This window comes from Lithobates pipiens, unplaced genomic scaffold, assembly GCF_037356315.1.
Source record: "Lithobates pipiens isolate NorthernLeopardFrog02 unplaced genomic scaffold, aLitPip1_a1.2 Scaffold_3, whole genome shotgun sequence".
Lineage (NCBI taxonomy): Eukaryota > Metazoa > Chordata > Amphibia > Anura > Ranidae > Lithobates > Lithobates pipiens.
In genome coordinates this window covers 2,906,289-2,923,551 of record NW_027507790.1, presented here as the reverse complement: position 1 = coordinate 2,923,551, position 17,263 = coordinate 2,906,289, and the positions used below count along the sequence as shown (strand labels likewise).

The window sequence follows — 17,263 nt, the reverse complement described above, 5'->3', positions numbered from 1 at the left end:
GGCCGGGTGGGAAGTGGTTAAACAGATTTCATTTTTTTTTTAACTAGGCCACGGAGCAACCTACAATTACAAAAAACACAAAGTGCCACTACTACAAAGATGAATAAATAAAATATTTCCTTGTTATGCCTGGTGCCTCTCTTTGTATGCTATAGAATTGTAACAGTAGCTTCCATTTAACCCAGAAATTGAACCACACAGTCCCAGTAGTCTGCCCTGCTCCAGCCATAGAGGAGATGGGCTCTGAATATATGCAGACTGATAGCTGCCCTTTCTTCTGATAGGATACGGTAGGAAATAATTAGAAAGTTCTGAAATATGCTTGATTGTGAAACAAGAGCATACTCATCTAACCCTAAGGCCGCGTACACACGGGCGGACTGTCTGACGGACTTGGTCCGCTGAAACGTGTTTCAGCGGACAATCCGCTCGTGTGTGGGCTTCAGCGGACTTTTTCAGCGGACAGTCTGGCGGACTAAGTCTTTCGGAATTTCCGTAATATTGTCCGTCCAAACTTGGTTTCAGCGGACAGTCCGCTCGTGAGTAGGCTAGTTCGACGGACTAAGTATGGCGTATGCTCAGAAAGGATTTACACGGCCGAAGGTTGCATTGCAGTGTATTGGACGTCGTATTTCTAGTCCCGTCGTACGTGCCGTACACGTCATCGCGCAAGCTTTCAGCGGACTGTCTGTTCGTCGTGTGTGGTCAAGTCCGTTCATTCAAAAGTAGGACGGACTGTCTGTCGAATTGTCTGACGGACTTAGTTGGACGGATAGTCCGCCCGTGTGTACGCGGCCTAAGATATCACATTACATGGGTAGGTGGTGCTCCAAACAGAATACAGAAGTCCTGAATTACCTTTCCTGTTACCACAAAAAGATATCCTGACAGTGTCAGGATTAAACAATAAACACATCAAATAATCTTTAAAAGGGACATCAATTACTTAAAAAGTTTAAACCTAGTGAATACAAATAAGAAAAAGCAAACATTATATAAAAAAAAAAAAATTAAAAAAATAAAATAAAAAAACTGTAAAGACGAAGTGTAAAATTTCTATTTGATAAAATTGAATGCAGAATGCATATCAGACATCAATTGACTGCTGATAATACTAACAGACGCAAAAAAGCTGGGAATCTAAAAATGCGTTGTACTGCCATTTTATAATATGTCAAGGATTTGTTCAACAAAATTAGTCAACAGCTGACACTGCTTTTAATCTCTAGCGACATCTTAAAGCGGACTTCCACCATCACAGAAAACAAAACAAAAACAAAAGCAAAAATACTATAGCTGCTGATTTTTAATATTAGGACACTTTCCTGTCCAGGGTGCTCGTGATGTTGGCACTTCTGCTGATTTTTGGGTGCCGACGCCACCATTTTGGTGTCACAGTCGGTCAGTTAAGCAGAGGTTCCACTTTTGGGTGGAACTCTGCTTTAAGTGTAAATTTAGCAGAATTACAAATACAGAATGGCATGACACTAATAAAAAAGCTCAGTTCTCACCTGGTTTAACATAACATCATATACATCATCTCCTTCACAATACACATGAGCCTAGGAGAAAAAAATACAGGGGTCAATAAAAATGTAATTGCCACGGCTACTCAAGCACGGCAGGAAACATGGAACAGGAGGCAAATCGAACACACAATGACAGAATAACCAAATACTAATGTAATGAAGCATCGACTTTATCAACCAAACAAAGCTTCCTAAAGATTTCCCTGGACAAAAAAGCCCCATCTACAGCCTAGCCAAGATCATATACTCCCAGACATTTGGAATCAGGTTATCAGACCCTTAAAATGCTATGCCATCTGTATACTGCCTATTGATTTTATTTTTATATAGTAAAGTAGTTTTAAACGTTCAAGGTTTTTTTTTTTTACCTGCATGCATTCTATGCATGTAGGTAAAAAGCCTTCTGTGTGCAGCCCCACCTAATACTTATCTGAGCCCCTCTTGATCCAGTGATGCGCAGGAAAGCAGCAGCTCTGCCATTCCTCATTGGCTGAAACTGAGGCTACTGTCAATTACAGCCAGTAAGCCAATATGGAGGGGGGGGGCCCAAGCTGCAGCTCTGTGTGTCTTATGGAAGCATAGAGCAGGGCTGGGGAGCAAACATAGACAAGTGCCTCCAGAGCAAGCGGCTTGCTATTGGGGCACTGGCTGGAGAGGAGGAGCCAGGAGCGCTGCAGGGGACCCAAAAACAGGAGTATCGGGGCTGCTCTGTGCAAAAAACAGGAAAGTATAACAAGTTTATATTGCTTTAAATTGTAATTGAACCCTCCTTTTGTTTTCAGCCATTTTTGCCTCTGTCTAATCTACAAATGCCATGATGCTGCACATGTGATCAGTTATGACACCAGCCATTGGATGAGTCAGTTTGTTTGAGAGCACAACTAACGGGAGTGTTATGCCGTGTACACACGGTCGGACTTTCCGGCAGAAAGTCAGACGGAATCTTTTCTTCGGATATTCCGATCGTGTGTATGCCTCATCTGACTTTTTTTTCAAAAATTCTGACGGACCTAGAAATAGAACACGTTTTAAATCTTTCCGAAGGAATTAATTTCTATCGGGAAAACCGTTCGTCTGTATGCTGTTCCGAAGGACCAAAAACGACGCATGCTCTTAAGCAAGAATGAGACAGAAGCTATTGGCTACTGAACTTCCTTTTTCTAGTCCCATCGTATGTGTTGTACATCACCGCGGACTTTGGTGTGATCGTGTGTAGGCAAGACAGTTTCAGCGGAACTCCGTCAGAAAAAACGTCAGAGTTTATTCCGACAGATGATTGGTCGTGTGTATGCGGCATTACATTTCCGGCATGTGCCGGAAATGAAACGGTTTTATGAATGAGTTTACTTCCACTTTAAGTCTTTCAGTTTAAGTAGAAATCTATCATTACACCAAACGGAGCAGGCAAGAATGTAAACAGATATATTACGAGTATCCAAATGTAGTGGCACTGCCTTCCATTCTTGACTTTGAAGACATCCGTTTAAATAATCAGTTTTACTAGAAAAACAGAATTCAACATCAACATGTACCTTTCCAATTTTTTTGGAGCATTCAGGGTCAACTGGAGCTTTGCCTTTTAACACCAGAGTTCTCACTTGTTCTGTGTAACAGAAAGAAATTAACATATGAGATAACAAAATGTAGAATAACACTCTGTAAAGCTCTAACTTTTGTTGTCCCCCTAAACTTCATTTGTATACACCAATAAGAATTAAATAATAAACCTAAAATAAATGAATAACTGTTACGTTTACATTGTGGGAACAGTTTGGTTGCTTGCAGCCATCCATCATATTTGATCTTTATATACAGGCCATAATAATAGGTAGTGCGGGATAGCATTCTTTAAAGTTTTATATATAATATATATAATAAATTAGTTAATTTACCTTTGCTGTCCTCCTCTTCAGTTTCCACACTTTTGTTCTTTCGGGGACGTTTTGCAGTAGTTGGCCCATTAATGATATTTTGTTTTGGCGGGTCACTTTCTTCATCTGCAGCAACTATACAACACAGCAACAGTAAAGTTAATTGAAAGCTAAAAAGTCAAGGTAAATAAATGTTTTAATGCAACTCTGTATTTAAAGAGGAGTTCCCCTAAACAAAAAAAAAAAAAAAAAAAAAAAGTTAAAAAAGTCAGCAGCTACAAATACTGCAGCTGCTGACTTAATAATCGGACACTTGCCTGTCCCATGGTCCAGCGATGCAGGGGAGCAAAGCCCCACTCGTCCCCCCTCCGCTCGGTGGTGCCGGCATTCTAACTGTGGGCACCCGGCTGTGGCTTCACAGCCGGACACCCACTGCGCATGTGCGAGCGGCGCCATGATTGGCCGTGCAGTCACCTGGAACCTGTCACGTGTCCCAGATGACTGACAGGAGGGAGGGGGCAGAGCTGAGCCCTTCCTGCACCAAGGGGAAGTGACGTCAAGAGCCCAGGCACTGAAAGAGGCAGACTACAAGGGACCCCCTAGCAACAGGCATTTAGAGGCGAGTTAAAAAAAAATCCAAATTTATTTTTTTAGGAATTTTGGTGATTGTTTTTTTATGTGCAGCACCACTTTAAATACAGCTCTGTTTTATTATTACATTAAAGTAGAACTAAAAGGCACAGCTTTTCCCCCCCATCTACATAGAGCAAGGGAGGGTAATAACCCTGTCGAGTTTTTCTGTCATCTGTGTCCCATTGGGGAGATTTCCCTTTGCTTCCAGTGGAAAATTAAAAACAAAAAGGAGGCAGAAATTCCTTAAAAGTGAGGGAATCCCTGGTTGTCACCAGATTTAGTGCCCCCATTGAAAGGTTTCCTATCTTTAACACCCTTTTCACACTGAGGTGCTTTACAGGCGCTACAACGCTAAAAATAGCGCCTGTAAAGAGCCTCTCCTGTCTCTCCAGTGTGAAAGCCTGAAAAACGCTAAAAAAAAAAAAAAATAAAAAATAAGGAGTCCTGCCAGCAGCATCTTTGGAGCAGTGAAGGAGCTCCTAACTGCTCCTGCCCATAGAACTGAATGGGCACCCCTGCCAAACTGCCAGCAAAGCGCTGCTGCAGTGGCGCTTTGCAGGTCATTTTAACCCTTTTTCGCCTGCTAGCGGGTGTTAAAACCGCCCCGCTAGCAGCCAAAACCCCCCCGTAAAAATAGCTGCACTTTACCGTCAACGCCCCAGTGTGAAAGGGGCCTTACTGTTCTGGGAACAATACAAAATGTGAAAATTTCTTTACTTGCACTTTCAAGTATAACAGTAAAAATGACAAATACAAAGGGTGTATCTCTCGGTCTAACTGGGACACAGACAGCAATAAAAATTGACAGGTGTTCTGATCCCTCTTCACTGTATCCAAAACGTATAAAAAAAAATAATTGCCTTTACGTTTACTTCAATAAAATTGGATTTACACTTAATGTACAAGTCATCTCTTGAAGTCCATTAAGGGTCGCAGGAATTCAGAACCAGTCAGGTTATACTGCCACTTGCAGGAGGATTGAACACTGGCAAACAGAAAAATCGTAAGCCAGACTCCAGTGTATCCTCCTCCTCTTCCAAACATGCCTCAGGTTTGTGAAAAAGCAGTACAGAGATAGTATGGCAGACGTACAGAGCACTGGGCCAATGGCTAAATCTGAATGATAGAAGTTACCCTTCCTACAATATAGTAAACGTGCTAACAGTACCAAGGGGTGAAACTGAGGATCGACATAATATCAATGTTCCAGATGGATAAAGCCACTGCCAGAGGGGGAATGACTCTGGACAGAAAGAAAAAAAACAAAAAAAAAAAAAAAAAAAAAAAAAAAAAAAAAACAGTAACCTGGGTCAGCCAGAAGCTGATCAAAAAGAGGTCGGACAAAGTTGTCGGAAAATCAGATCGTTCGCAACGTGATGACGTTATTTCGTTACGATGGGACTACGTTCAGGCTAGCAGCCAATAGCTTTGCTCTAGGAATTTGATCTGAGCATGCGTGGCACTTTGTCTGATCAGAAAGAGTCCGATGGGATCATGTTGTTGGAAAATTTTATATCCAGCTCTCAAACTTTGTTGGTCGGACATTCCGACGCAAAAAGTCAGATGAAGCCCACACACGGTCGGATTATCCGACAACACGGTCCGATTGAACATCTTCAGTCGGAATGTCTGACCGTATGTACAAGGACTAATATTTGAGGGGGAGTAGTCGAAATCTTATGGTGGAGGACATGTGGTGTAGACTTTGAGAAAAAATAAAAAATTTGATAAACACTCACTTTATGGTGGAGTGAATTTTAAGCACTTTTATGGACTTTTTTTTAAAATTATTGCACAGTTTTTATGATAATTTTACATAGGAGATGCATCTGTTTGATTTATACATTTTTATATTTTGATGATTAAATGCAAGTTTTTTGGATATCTAATTAGTGGAGATACTTTGTAGCACAAGCATGTAGATTACTTAATATTGTATATATTTGTGGATACTATTTAATATTTAGCGCAGTCACATTTTTTTTTTGCTGGTTGATAAATGTTGAGAACACTTTACTATTTCAAGTGATCTGAACATACTCTGTTTAATGATGGCACTTTAACTATTTAAAAAACAAAACAAACAACACACACACACACACACACACACACCTTTTCCCTAATCGATATACAGCTGTCACATGACCCAGATTATTTCCCAACCTGTCTGCAGGGAAACATAAGCAGGAGGAGCTTCTAGTCCTTTGCTGCTGGTCGGTCAAAATAAAATAAAACAAACAAACCGTATTTATTTTTACTCCCTATTCCAAAGGCTATCAATCAATGGTTTTAAATTGTCATACAAATATATATTTGAAATTAATCTTCATCATTTTGTGGAAATAACAGGGTGTGGGTGGATTCTTAGAATAAGAGGGAGGTGATGCCACCATTAATCTGCAGGTAATAGCGCACCCCTATTGTGTTTAGCCTGTTAGTGGGCATGGAGAATAAGGGAGGTAGTGGGCTGTCATTTAACCATTGTGTATACACCCACGTGTGTGACTTTAGTCACATGGGCTGCTCAAACGCGATAGGGAAATTTGACATGCAAGCATAAATGTGCTGCTGGTCTCTTCCAGCTCCCACATCTGCCAGATAGGGCTGTGCTTTGTGGAAGAGTTGTATAAATCTCCCAATCTCACAACTGAAAAAAAATCTCTTTTTGGCTAGTAAAACCATTCTAACATATCAGTTTCATCCGTGTATGCAGCTGTTTGCCTGGACATTAGCTTTGAATTGGATAGAATAAAAAAATGTCCCAAATACTGAATTTCATAAAGCACAAAGCGGAGTTCCAGGCTTTTTTGTTGTTTATTAAAAGTCAGCAGCTACAAAATGCATAGCTGCCTTTTAAACAAACAGCCGATCACCTGTCCTACGGTCCAGCGATGCGGCCGCAAAGATCCTCGCTCCTCTCTGTGGAACCTCCATTAAAACAGTGGGCCCCTGGCTGTGACAGCTTATGGCTTCACGGCCGGGCGCTCACTGCGCTTGCGTGAGTTGTGCTGCACTCTCCGAGTGGACAGGCAATCTTCTGGGACCTGTGACATGTCCCAGAAGATTCCCGAAAGGGAGGGGGCCACCTAGGGGGGAGAGTAGGAGTCGCCTAGGTGGCCCATACTCAGAAGTAGGAAGTCCCACTCAAAACTAAGTACCCATCCCCCCCCCCACAAAACTACATGCCAAATGTGGCATGTAAGGGGGCAAGGAGTGCTTAAAGCAGCAGTTCCACTTTTGGGTGGAACTCCGCTTTAAAAGTGATTGTTTACAATCACATTGTAAAACAAACCAACCATTCAGTTTAAAATAGAAATGAAAGGCAAAACATCTGTGCATAGCTATAAATTTTTATATATATATATATATATATATATATATATATATATATATATATATATATATATATATATATATATATATATATATATATATATATATATACATATACATATACATATACATATATACATACACACACATATACACATATACACACACACACACACACACACACACACACACACACACTCCCCCCCCCCCCCTTTTTTTTTTTATAAGTGATCACATTCCTTGTTCTCAGCTGCACAAGAGCTGGGGGAGGCTAAGCAACAGCACACTGAGCTTCCCAGTGAAAGGCTGTGCGCATGTCAGGACAAGTCTGATCATTGGAGGAGAGAAGGCCAAGTTCATAGCATATCGAGAGAACTGACCATGGTGTGTTCTTCTGCTTAGCATGGTCAGTTTTTAATAGGAAAACAGGAGGGACTGACAGGAATACAAGGGATTTCACACAGGAAGAAATACAATGAGAACAGGAAACTTTTTCATATGGGTACATGGTATAGCAGGCACATATTAGGAATATGAAATGTTGGGGTAAACACTTTAATTACTGCACTCCTTGCTGCAAATGCCAGTATTGGTGAGGTCAGTGGCCACTTGTTTGTACTTTACTTACGTTATCTGTAAGATCCAATGGTCTGAGTCCACATCCATTACACTCCAAATTGAATAGTACAATTGCTAGCTCTTGGTGTGATAAGTCAGTTCTATCCTCTGATTTGGGAATAAAAAGGGCTTGACTACCACTGCCAGCCTAAAGCTTAACAGCACATTAAAGAATACTGGGAAATGGTCTGTTCAATTTGTACTTAGCAGATCTTGAAGCTCGGGCTAGGCTTCTAAATGCATGTACAGTGTGGGGAAAAAAAAAAAAAGGATTTGATCCCCTGCTGATTTTGTACTTTTGCCCACTGACAAAGAAATGATCAGTCTATAATTGTAATGATAGGTCTATTTTAACAGTGAGAGACAGAACAAAATATCCAGAAAACGCATTTCAAAAAACGTAGAAATTGATTTGCATTTTAAAGAAGTGAAATAAAAATGTGACTCCTTCGCAAAACATGACTTAGTACTTGGTGGTAAAACCCTTGTCACACAGGTCAGACGTTTCTTGTAGTTGGCCACCAGGTTGGCACACATCTCAGGAGGGATTTTGTCCCACTCCTCTTTGCAGATCCTCTCCAACTCATTAAGGTTTAGAAACTGACGTTTGGTAACTAAAAACTTCAGCTCCCTCCACATATTTTCTATGGGATTAAGGTCTGGAGACTGGCTAGGCCACTCCAGGACCTTAATGTGCTTCTTCTTGAGCCACTCCTTTGTTGCCTTGGCTGTGTGTTTTGGGTCATTATCATGCTGGAATACCTATCCACGACCCATTTTTAATGCCCTGGCTGAGGGAAGGAGGTTCTCACCCAAGATTTGACAGCACTTGGGCCCCATCCATTGTCCCTTTGATGCAGTGAATTTGTCCTGTCCATTTAGCAGAAAAACACCCCCATAGGTCACCCCCTAGAGGCGATTCAGTTCGCATTGTGCGCTATACAAGTATTTCATTCATTCATAGGCAGCATTCCTCCTCCTCCAAACACGGAGAGTTGAGTTGATGCCAAAGAGCTCAATTTTGGTCTCATCGGACCACAACACTTTCACCCAGTTCTCCTCTGAATCATTCAGATGTTTATTAGCAAACTTCAAACAGCCCTGTACATGCGCTTTCTTGAGCAGGGACTCCTTGTGGGCACTTCAGGATTTCAGTCCTTCATGGCATAGTGCGTTACCAATTGTTTTGTTGGTGACTACGGTCCCAGCTGCCTTGAGATCAATGACAAGATTCTCCTGTGCAGTTCTGGGCTGATTCCTCATCGTTCTCATGATCACTGAAACTCCACAACATGAGATCTTGCTTGGAGCCCCAGACCGAGGGAAATTGACAGCTATTTTGTGTTTCTTCCATTTGTGAATAATTGCACCAACTATTGCCACCCTCTCACCAAGCTGCTTGGCGATGGTCTTGTAGCCCATTCCAGCCTTATGTAGGTCTTACAATCTTGTCCTTGACATCCTTGGGCAGCTCTTTGGTCTTGACCATGGTGGAGAGATTGGAATCTGAGATTAGGAGCACACGTTTTAAGCTCTGTTCACACCTATGCATTTTAAGTGCATTTTCTGTTTTGCAGAAACACAGTACAGTCCATTTAACATGGTTTCCTATGTGTCACGTTCACATCTGTGCATTTTATGGAAAGGCTCATTACCTGTATAGAAGACACCTGGGAGCCAAAAATCTGTCTCTCACTGGTAAAATAAACCTACCATTAAAATAATAGACTGATCATTTCTCTGTCAGTGGGCAAACATACAAACCTATAAGAGCCCATTCACACCTGAGCATTTTGTAACTTGAAGCCTGAAGCTACAAAACGCTAGAGGGGAAAAAAAAATCTATTATTCTCAATGGAGATGGTTCACATCTCCACTACATGTCGCCTAAAGCCGAACGCCTGAAGCTCAAACAAGTTCCGGACCCTTTTTTGTCGCTCGAATCGAGCAGATTTGAGCGGTTTTCTTCTTTTAACATTGGTGACCTTTTGCCCTGCACAAAATCGCGGCAAATAACGCAGCAAATCGCGTTAAAAAAAATGCTGCAAAAGACGCCGCAAAATCGCGCGATTCTCTGCTTGGAAAAAATAAGCTCAGGTGTGAATGCAGCCTAATATCCTGTGGAGACACGCAACAATGAGTTTGTTTTTATATATAAATGTTTACAATATGTTACTGGATAACTTGTATGCAATAAATGTTTATCTTTGATTATGAATGGTTGTTGTGCATTATGCCTTCACGCAATGTTTCTGGTTCTAGTTTACCATGTACAGTACTCGCCAGACACTTTTTTGCGGTGTTATCTCCCTGGTTGCATGCTTCACACAAAGTCCCAATCCTCAAATTCATTAATTGGGGGTGGAAGCACTCAGCTTGATACGCCCTGTGCTTCATATAAAGTCCCAACCTTTGTTTTAAATTTTTATTTTCAAATACTTTTTTCCCCCACTGTATAATTGGTCTATAAACTGTATCACCTATATTTGCAAACGCCACCCTATTTGTGGATCATTTATTTTCATGGCTTGCACACCTACCAGATAAACAGCGTTGAATCTCTCGTTCATGCTGAGTCTGGCTATTTATCTGCACCATAGCCCCCAGATCAACTGTGTAAGGCTTTCCACCCAGATTTAAAGACACACGTTTTCCATCATGCTGAAGTGCAGACTCTAGCAAGATGCAGGATTTGGCATCATAGGACACCCAGTAATCTTCATCTGACTGCCACTCCCATACAAAATCTGCAAAGAAAAGGTTATATGAATAAGATATAATTAAAGAAATAAAAAATAAATAAAAACCCACCACACAGGATTTTCTTTGTACTTCCCATAAAATCCTTGTCTCAATGTTCATTGATAGACATGGTTGGTTATAGCGCCACTTTCAGGAGTAAGACAATAGGCACAAGAACTGGCCCCTGATGGTGGCCAAACCCCCCAACTGCTAGAGACAGCTTAGCTACCCTGTTTCCCCGATAGTAAGACACCCCCGATTGTAAGACGTATCGGGAGTTTCAGAGGGGTCGGCTAATATAAGCCGTACCCCGAAAGTAAGACATATGTCTTACTTTCGGGGAAACACGGGGGTATTGCCGCCTCCCTCTCATCTAGCTGCGCGCCGCCTCCTGCACACGTCCGCACCGTCCCCCTCTCCATACGTCGCCGCGTCTGCCATTTCCCTCTGATCTTAATGAGCGCCGCCTCCTACCCACGCCTGAGCCGCCCCCCTCTCCATACGTCACCGCGCCGTCCACTGCACTTGTCACTGCCGCCTCCTGCTTAAAATACGGTAATGCACACAGTATTAATCATACATCAGTAAAACATACACACTGGCATACTGGGGTATCATCTGCTGTATGTAACCCAGTGGGTATCAGCAGGTGTCACACTGGATTAAATACAGCAGGTGGTACTGTATCACACATAAATCTGTTTTATCTTCCAGTATTCCACTGTTCGTTCTTACCATTTTTCATTGTTTTACATGTTATGCAATGTTGTAACAAGACATTCTTGGCACTTCCTTTTATAAAACTGTTTTGTGGTGAATACAATACTGTTCAGGTTGTTAATAAATGTTAATTTTATGGTTAAAACAAAAAATTCGACAATTTTTTTCCAATATAAGACATACCCCGAAAGTAAGACATAGTGGGGCTTTTGGGGATAAAAAGAAAGTAAGACACTGTCTTACTTTCGGGGAAACACGGTATGTACTGCTTTGTTACTAGAACAACTGGTTACACACATGTAACAACCAGAGGTGTGCATGCAGTGCCCTTCAATGAATGCAGAGAAAAAGATTCTACAAGGAGTACAAAATAATCCTATTTTTTTCTTATGCTCATTGAAGGACACAGTGGACATGTTGAATCTCTGACCATTGGGACTTCCCAAAGAAGTGTCTACTAAGGGATAGGAAAAACTTTAAATGATTATCCTAAGGCAGAAACAGTACAATGCCAGGGATACAAACCCTCTGCAATATGAGTGGACCACTGACTGAATAAAGAGCAGGAGCCAGTTCCAACAGGTTACATGGCCTTGAGGACCGAGAAGCCTCTTTGATGCTCAGAGAGAGTAAGCTTTTTAACAGAGCAATGCCTGCAAGGTAGAGGACAAATTACAGGTGGAAAGAAAGAGTACTGAACTCAGCACAGACACAGGAACCATTCTTTGTGGAGATAGAAAGTCAAAACTAAGTTAGGGAGGAAGGAAGCTCTGGTTCTCAAATCACTGTATCAGTCAATGTGGAGGAAAGGATGGTTCCTTCCCACAAGACCAGTCTATACTCCTAATGTTTGGCAAATAGGGCCAAAATAACAAATTGATTAATCGTCAACTAAGTTCATCTGAGTACCTGTCACAGTCCATATGAGTACCTGAGTACCTATCACCGCCCTTCAGAGTACCCAAATACCAGTCACCAGGCCATCAGACTACCTGTCACCAGGCAATCAGAGTACCCAAGTACTTGTCATCAGCCCATCAGAGTACCCGAGTACCTGTCACCAGCCCATCAGTGTACCCGAGTACCTGTTTCCAGCCCATCAGTGTACTCGAGTACCTGTCACCAGCCCATCAGTGTACTCGAGTACCTGTCACCAGCCCATCAGTGTACCCGAGTACCCGTCACCAGCCCATCAGTGTACCCGAGTACCGGTCACCAGCCCATCAGAGTACCCGAGTACCTGTCACCAGCCCATCAGAGTACCCGAGTACCTGTCACCAGCCCATCAGAGTACCCGAGTACCTGTCACCAGCCCATCAGAGTACCCGAGTACCTGTCACCAGCCCATCAGAGTACCCGAGTACCTGTCACCAGCCCATCAGAGTACCCGAGTACCTGTCACCAGCCCATCAGTGTACCCGAGTACCCGTCACCAGCCCATCAGAGTACCCGAGTACCTGTCACCAGCCCATCAGAGTACCCGAGTACCTGTCACCAGCCCATCAGAGTACCCGAGTACCTGTCACCAGCCCATCAGAGTACCCGAGTACCTGTCACCAGCCCATCAGAGTACCCGAGTACCTGTCACCAGCCCATCAGAGTACCCGAGTACCTGTCACCAAGCCATCAGAGTACCCGAGTACCTGTCACCAAGCCATCAGAGTACCCGAGTACCTGTCACAGTCCATCAGAGTACCCGAGTACCTGTCACAGTCCATCAGAGTACCCGAGTACCTATTTGCAGCCCATGCCTCATAGAATATATGTTGGGGTGTTTGCTTTCCAAAATGGGGTAATTTTGTGGGTAATTCCATTGTCCTGGTGCTCCAGGACCTTCAAAAGTGTGATGGGCAGGAATGAAATGAGATGTGTAATTTATGCTCCTAGCTCGCCTGAAGGTACTACTTCAATGTTCGGCCTCCCTATATGGCCAGCCTGTGTAAAGGTATCACACATATGGTATCGCCATACTCGGGAAGAGTAGCAGAATGTATTTTGGGGTGTAATTTTTGCTATATACATGCTATGTGTTAGAACTATCTTATAAATGGACAACTTTGTGAAAAAAAAAAAAAAAAAGCGGTTTCATTTTTTCCCCACATTTTCCAAAAACTTCTGGGAAAAAAAATTAACCGTTCAAAAGACTCTTTCTGCCTCAGAGATTAGGGTGTTTGCTTTCCAAAATGGGGTAATTTTGTGGGCAATTCCATTGTCCTGGTGCTCTAGGGCCTGAAGGTACTACTTCAATTTTGGTCCTCTGTATGTGGCCAGGCTGTGTAAAACATGTGGTATCGCCATACTTGGGAAGAGTAGCAGAATGTATTTTGGGGTGTAATTTGTTGTATGCATATGCTGTGTGTGAGAAATAACCTGATAATATGACAATTTTGTGAAAAAAATAAAAAAATTAAACAAAAACTTAAATTTTGCAAAGAATTGTGGGAAAAAAGGACAACTTAAAAAAACTCACTTGCTACTTAATACCTTGGAATGTCTACTTTCTAAAAAGGGGTCATTTGGGGGGTATTTGTACTTTCCTGACTTGTTAGTGTCTCAAGAAATGAGATACACCCGATGTACTGAAGGCCTGATCAGATATGATCAATTTTCAGTGATTGGCATCATAGTTTGTAGACTCTCTAACTTTCACAAAGATCAAATAATATATACTAATCTGGGTTATTTTTACCAAAGATATGTAGCAGTATAAATTTTGGCCAAAATGTATGAAGAAAAATGGCTAATTAGCAACATTTTATGACAGAAACAAAGAAAAAAGGCATTTTTTTCACAAAATTTTAGTTTTTTTATTTATAGCACAAAACTAGTGATTAGTGATTAACCGCTTCCCACTAGTGATTAACCGCTTCCCACCCGCCCTATGGCCGAATGACGGCCTTAGAGCGGGCGGCTTCCTTCACCTGGCCGTCCCTGGACGGCCTGGTGTTTACTTCCGCAATGCGCGCCGCCGGGGGCGCGCATCGCGGAAGTATTGTATTTGCCGTGTCTCCCGGAGACAGGCGAATACAGATCGCCGTGAACGGCCAATCAAAGCGGCCGTTCACAGCGCGATCGCACCTGCCAATCTGAGATGATCTCATATGTAAACATATGAGATCATCTCCCATTGCCGTGTCTCTCCCTCCTCACACAGAGACAGCGTGTGAGGAGGGAGAGCGATCTGTCAGCCCCAGTGTCAGCCCCAGTGTCAGCCCCAGTGCCAGCCCCAGTGCCAGCCCCAGTGCCATCTGTCAGCCCCAGTGCCATCTGTCAGCCCAGTGCCATCTGCCAGTGCCACCTGCCAGCGCCTGCCGTCAGCCCCAGTGCCGCCCGCCAGCCCCAGTGCCGCCCGCCAGCCCCAGTGCCGTCCGTCCGCCCCAGTGCCGTCCGTCAGCCCCAGTGCCGTCCGTCAGCCCCAGTGCCGTCCGTCAGCCCCAGTGCCGTCCGTCAGCCCCAGTGCCGTCCGTCAGCCCCAGTGCCGTCCGTCAGCCCCAGTGCCGTCCGTCCGCCCCAGTGCCGTCCGTCCGCCCCAGTGCCACCTGCCAGTGCCACCTGCCAGCACCAGTGCCACCTGCCAGTGCCACCTGCCAGTGCCATCCGTCAGCCCCAGTGCCGTCAGCCCCAGTGCCGTCAGTGCCACCAGCGCCAGTGCCACCTGCCAGCGCCATCCGTCAGCCCCAGTGCCAGTGCCGCCAGTGCCACCTGCCACCACTAGTGCCACCTGCCAGTGCCACCTGCCAGCGCCACCTGCCAGGCCATCCGTCAGCCCCAGTGCCGCCAGCCCCAGTGCCACCTGCCAGTGCCACCTGCCAGCGACACCTGCCAGTGCCATCCGTCAGCCCCAGTGCCATCTGTCAGCCCCAGTGCCGCCAGCCCCAGTGCCACCTGCCAGCCGCAGTGCCATCTGCCAGCCCCATTTGCCAGAGCAATTAGCCAGAGCAAATAGCCAGCACCATCTGCCAGTGCCAGCCCCATCTGCCAGTGCCAGCCCCATCTGCCAGCGAACATCTGCCAGCCCCATCTGCCTCCAGTGCCATCTGCCTCCAGTGCCATCTGCCTCCAGTGCCACGTGTCGTCAGTGCCACGTGGGGTCACTTTGTGGGCATTTCCATTGTCCTGGTGCTCCAGGGCCTTCAAAACTGTAATAGGTGGTTGAGAAATAAGATGTGTAATTTATGCTCCTAGAACGCCTGATGGTGCCATTTCAATATTGGGCCTCTGTATGTGGTCAGGCTGTGTAAAAGTCTCACACATTTGGTATCGTTATACTCAGGAGTAGTAGAACGTATTTTGGGGTGTCATTTTTGCTATGTACATGCTATGTGTTGGAAATATCTTATAAATGGACAACTTTGCGTAAAAAAAATGCGTTTTCATTTTTTTCCCACATTTTCCCAAAACTTCTGGAAAAAAAATGAACCATTCAAACGACTCATTATGCCTCATAGATTATACTTTGGGGTGTTAGCTTTCCAAAATGGGGTCACTTTGTGGGCATTTCCATTGTCCTGGTGCTCCAGGGCCTTCAAAAATGTAATAGGTGGTTGAGAAATGAAATGTGTAATTTATGCTCCTAGAACGCCTGATGGTGCTATTTCAATATTGGGCCTCTGTATGTGGCCAGGCTGTGTAAAAGTCTCACACATTTGGTATCGTAATACTCAGAAGGAGTAGCAGAACGTATTTTGGGGTGTCATTTGTGGTATACACATGCCATGTGAGAGAAATAACCTATTACATTGAAAGTTTTGTGAAAAATAAATAAATAAATAAATAAATCTTCATTTTGCAAAGAATTGTGGGAAAAAGATGACAACATCAAAAACCTCACCATGCATCTTAGTAAATACCTTGGAATGTCTACTTTCCAAAAAGGGGTCATTTGGGGGGTATTTGTACTTTCCTGACTTGTTCGGGTCACAAGAAGTGAGATAGGCCACCAGTACATCAGATGTGATCAATTTTGTGCGATTCGCACCACAGCTTGTAGACTCTCTAACTTTCACAAAGACCAAATAATATCCACTAATTTGGGTTATTTTTACCAAAGATATGTAGCAGTATAAATTGTGGCCAAAATTTATGAAAAAAAAATTATAATTTGCAAAATTTTATCACAGAAACAAAGAAATATGCGTTTTTTTTCAAAATTTTCGGTCTTTTTTCATTTATAGTGCAAAAAATAAAAACCCCAGAGGTGATCAAATACCACCAAAAGAAAGCTCTATTTGTGGGAAAAAAAGGACACAAAATTCATTTGGGTACAGTGTTGCATGACTGAGTAATTGTCATTCAAAGTGTGAGAGCACCAAAAGCTGAAAATTGGTCTGGTCAGGAAGGGTGTTTAAGTGCCCAGTAAGCAAGTGGTTAAATACCACTAAAAGAAAAAGTTCTATTTGTGTGGAAAAAAGGACGCAAGTTTCATATGGGTACAGTGTTGCATGACTGAGTAATTGTCATTCAAACTGTGAGAGCGCTGAAAGCTGAAAATTGGTCTGGTCAGTAAGGGGGTGTAAGTGCACTGTATTGATGTGGTTAAATACCACCAAAAGAAAGCTCTATTTGTGTGAGCAAAATTATTAAAAATCTATGTACGTCATGTACAGTGTTGTATGATGCAATTGTTATTCAAAGTGTGACAGTGCTGAAAGCTGAAAAATGGCTTGGGCAGGAAGGGGGTGAAAGTGCCCTAGTAAAAAATGTGATCTCTGAGTCTGATGATATTTAACAGATTCATCCTTTAATAGTATATACAGTATATCTCTTTTGTGTGTGGTCTCTGACCATCTACAAGATCATCAGTCTGATAGTGGTGTA

The 17,263-nt window shown here is 43.2% G+C and overlaps 1 protein-coding gene across 3 annotated transcripts in view; it reads right to left on the bottom strand.

Moving 5' to 3' along the window:
* Positions 1–17,263, bottom strand: part of PARP2 (poly(ADP-ribose) polymerase 2) — a 70,547-nt gene that overhangs the window by 31,451 nt on the left and 21,833 nt on the right. For 2 of the 3 annotated variants that reach the window (XM_077461151.1, XM_077461152.1), the window contains exons 4-7: positions 10,525–10,731; positions 3,422–3,535; positions 3,062–3,132; positions 1,512–1,562 (exon numbers count right to left, since the gene is read on the bottom strand). In XM_077461151.1, coding sequence (XP_077317277.1) covers positions 1,512–1,562; positions 3,062–3,132; positions 3,422–3,535; positions 10,525–10,731 — 443 coding nt within the window. The remainder of the gene's footprint in view (positions 1–1,511; positions 1,563–3,061; positions 3,133–3,421; positions 3,536–10,524; positions 10,732–17,263) is intronic. The other variant, XM_077461153.1, reaches the window with a different exon arrangement.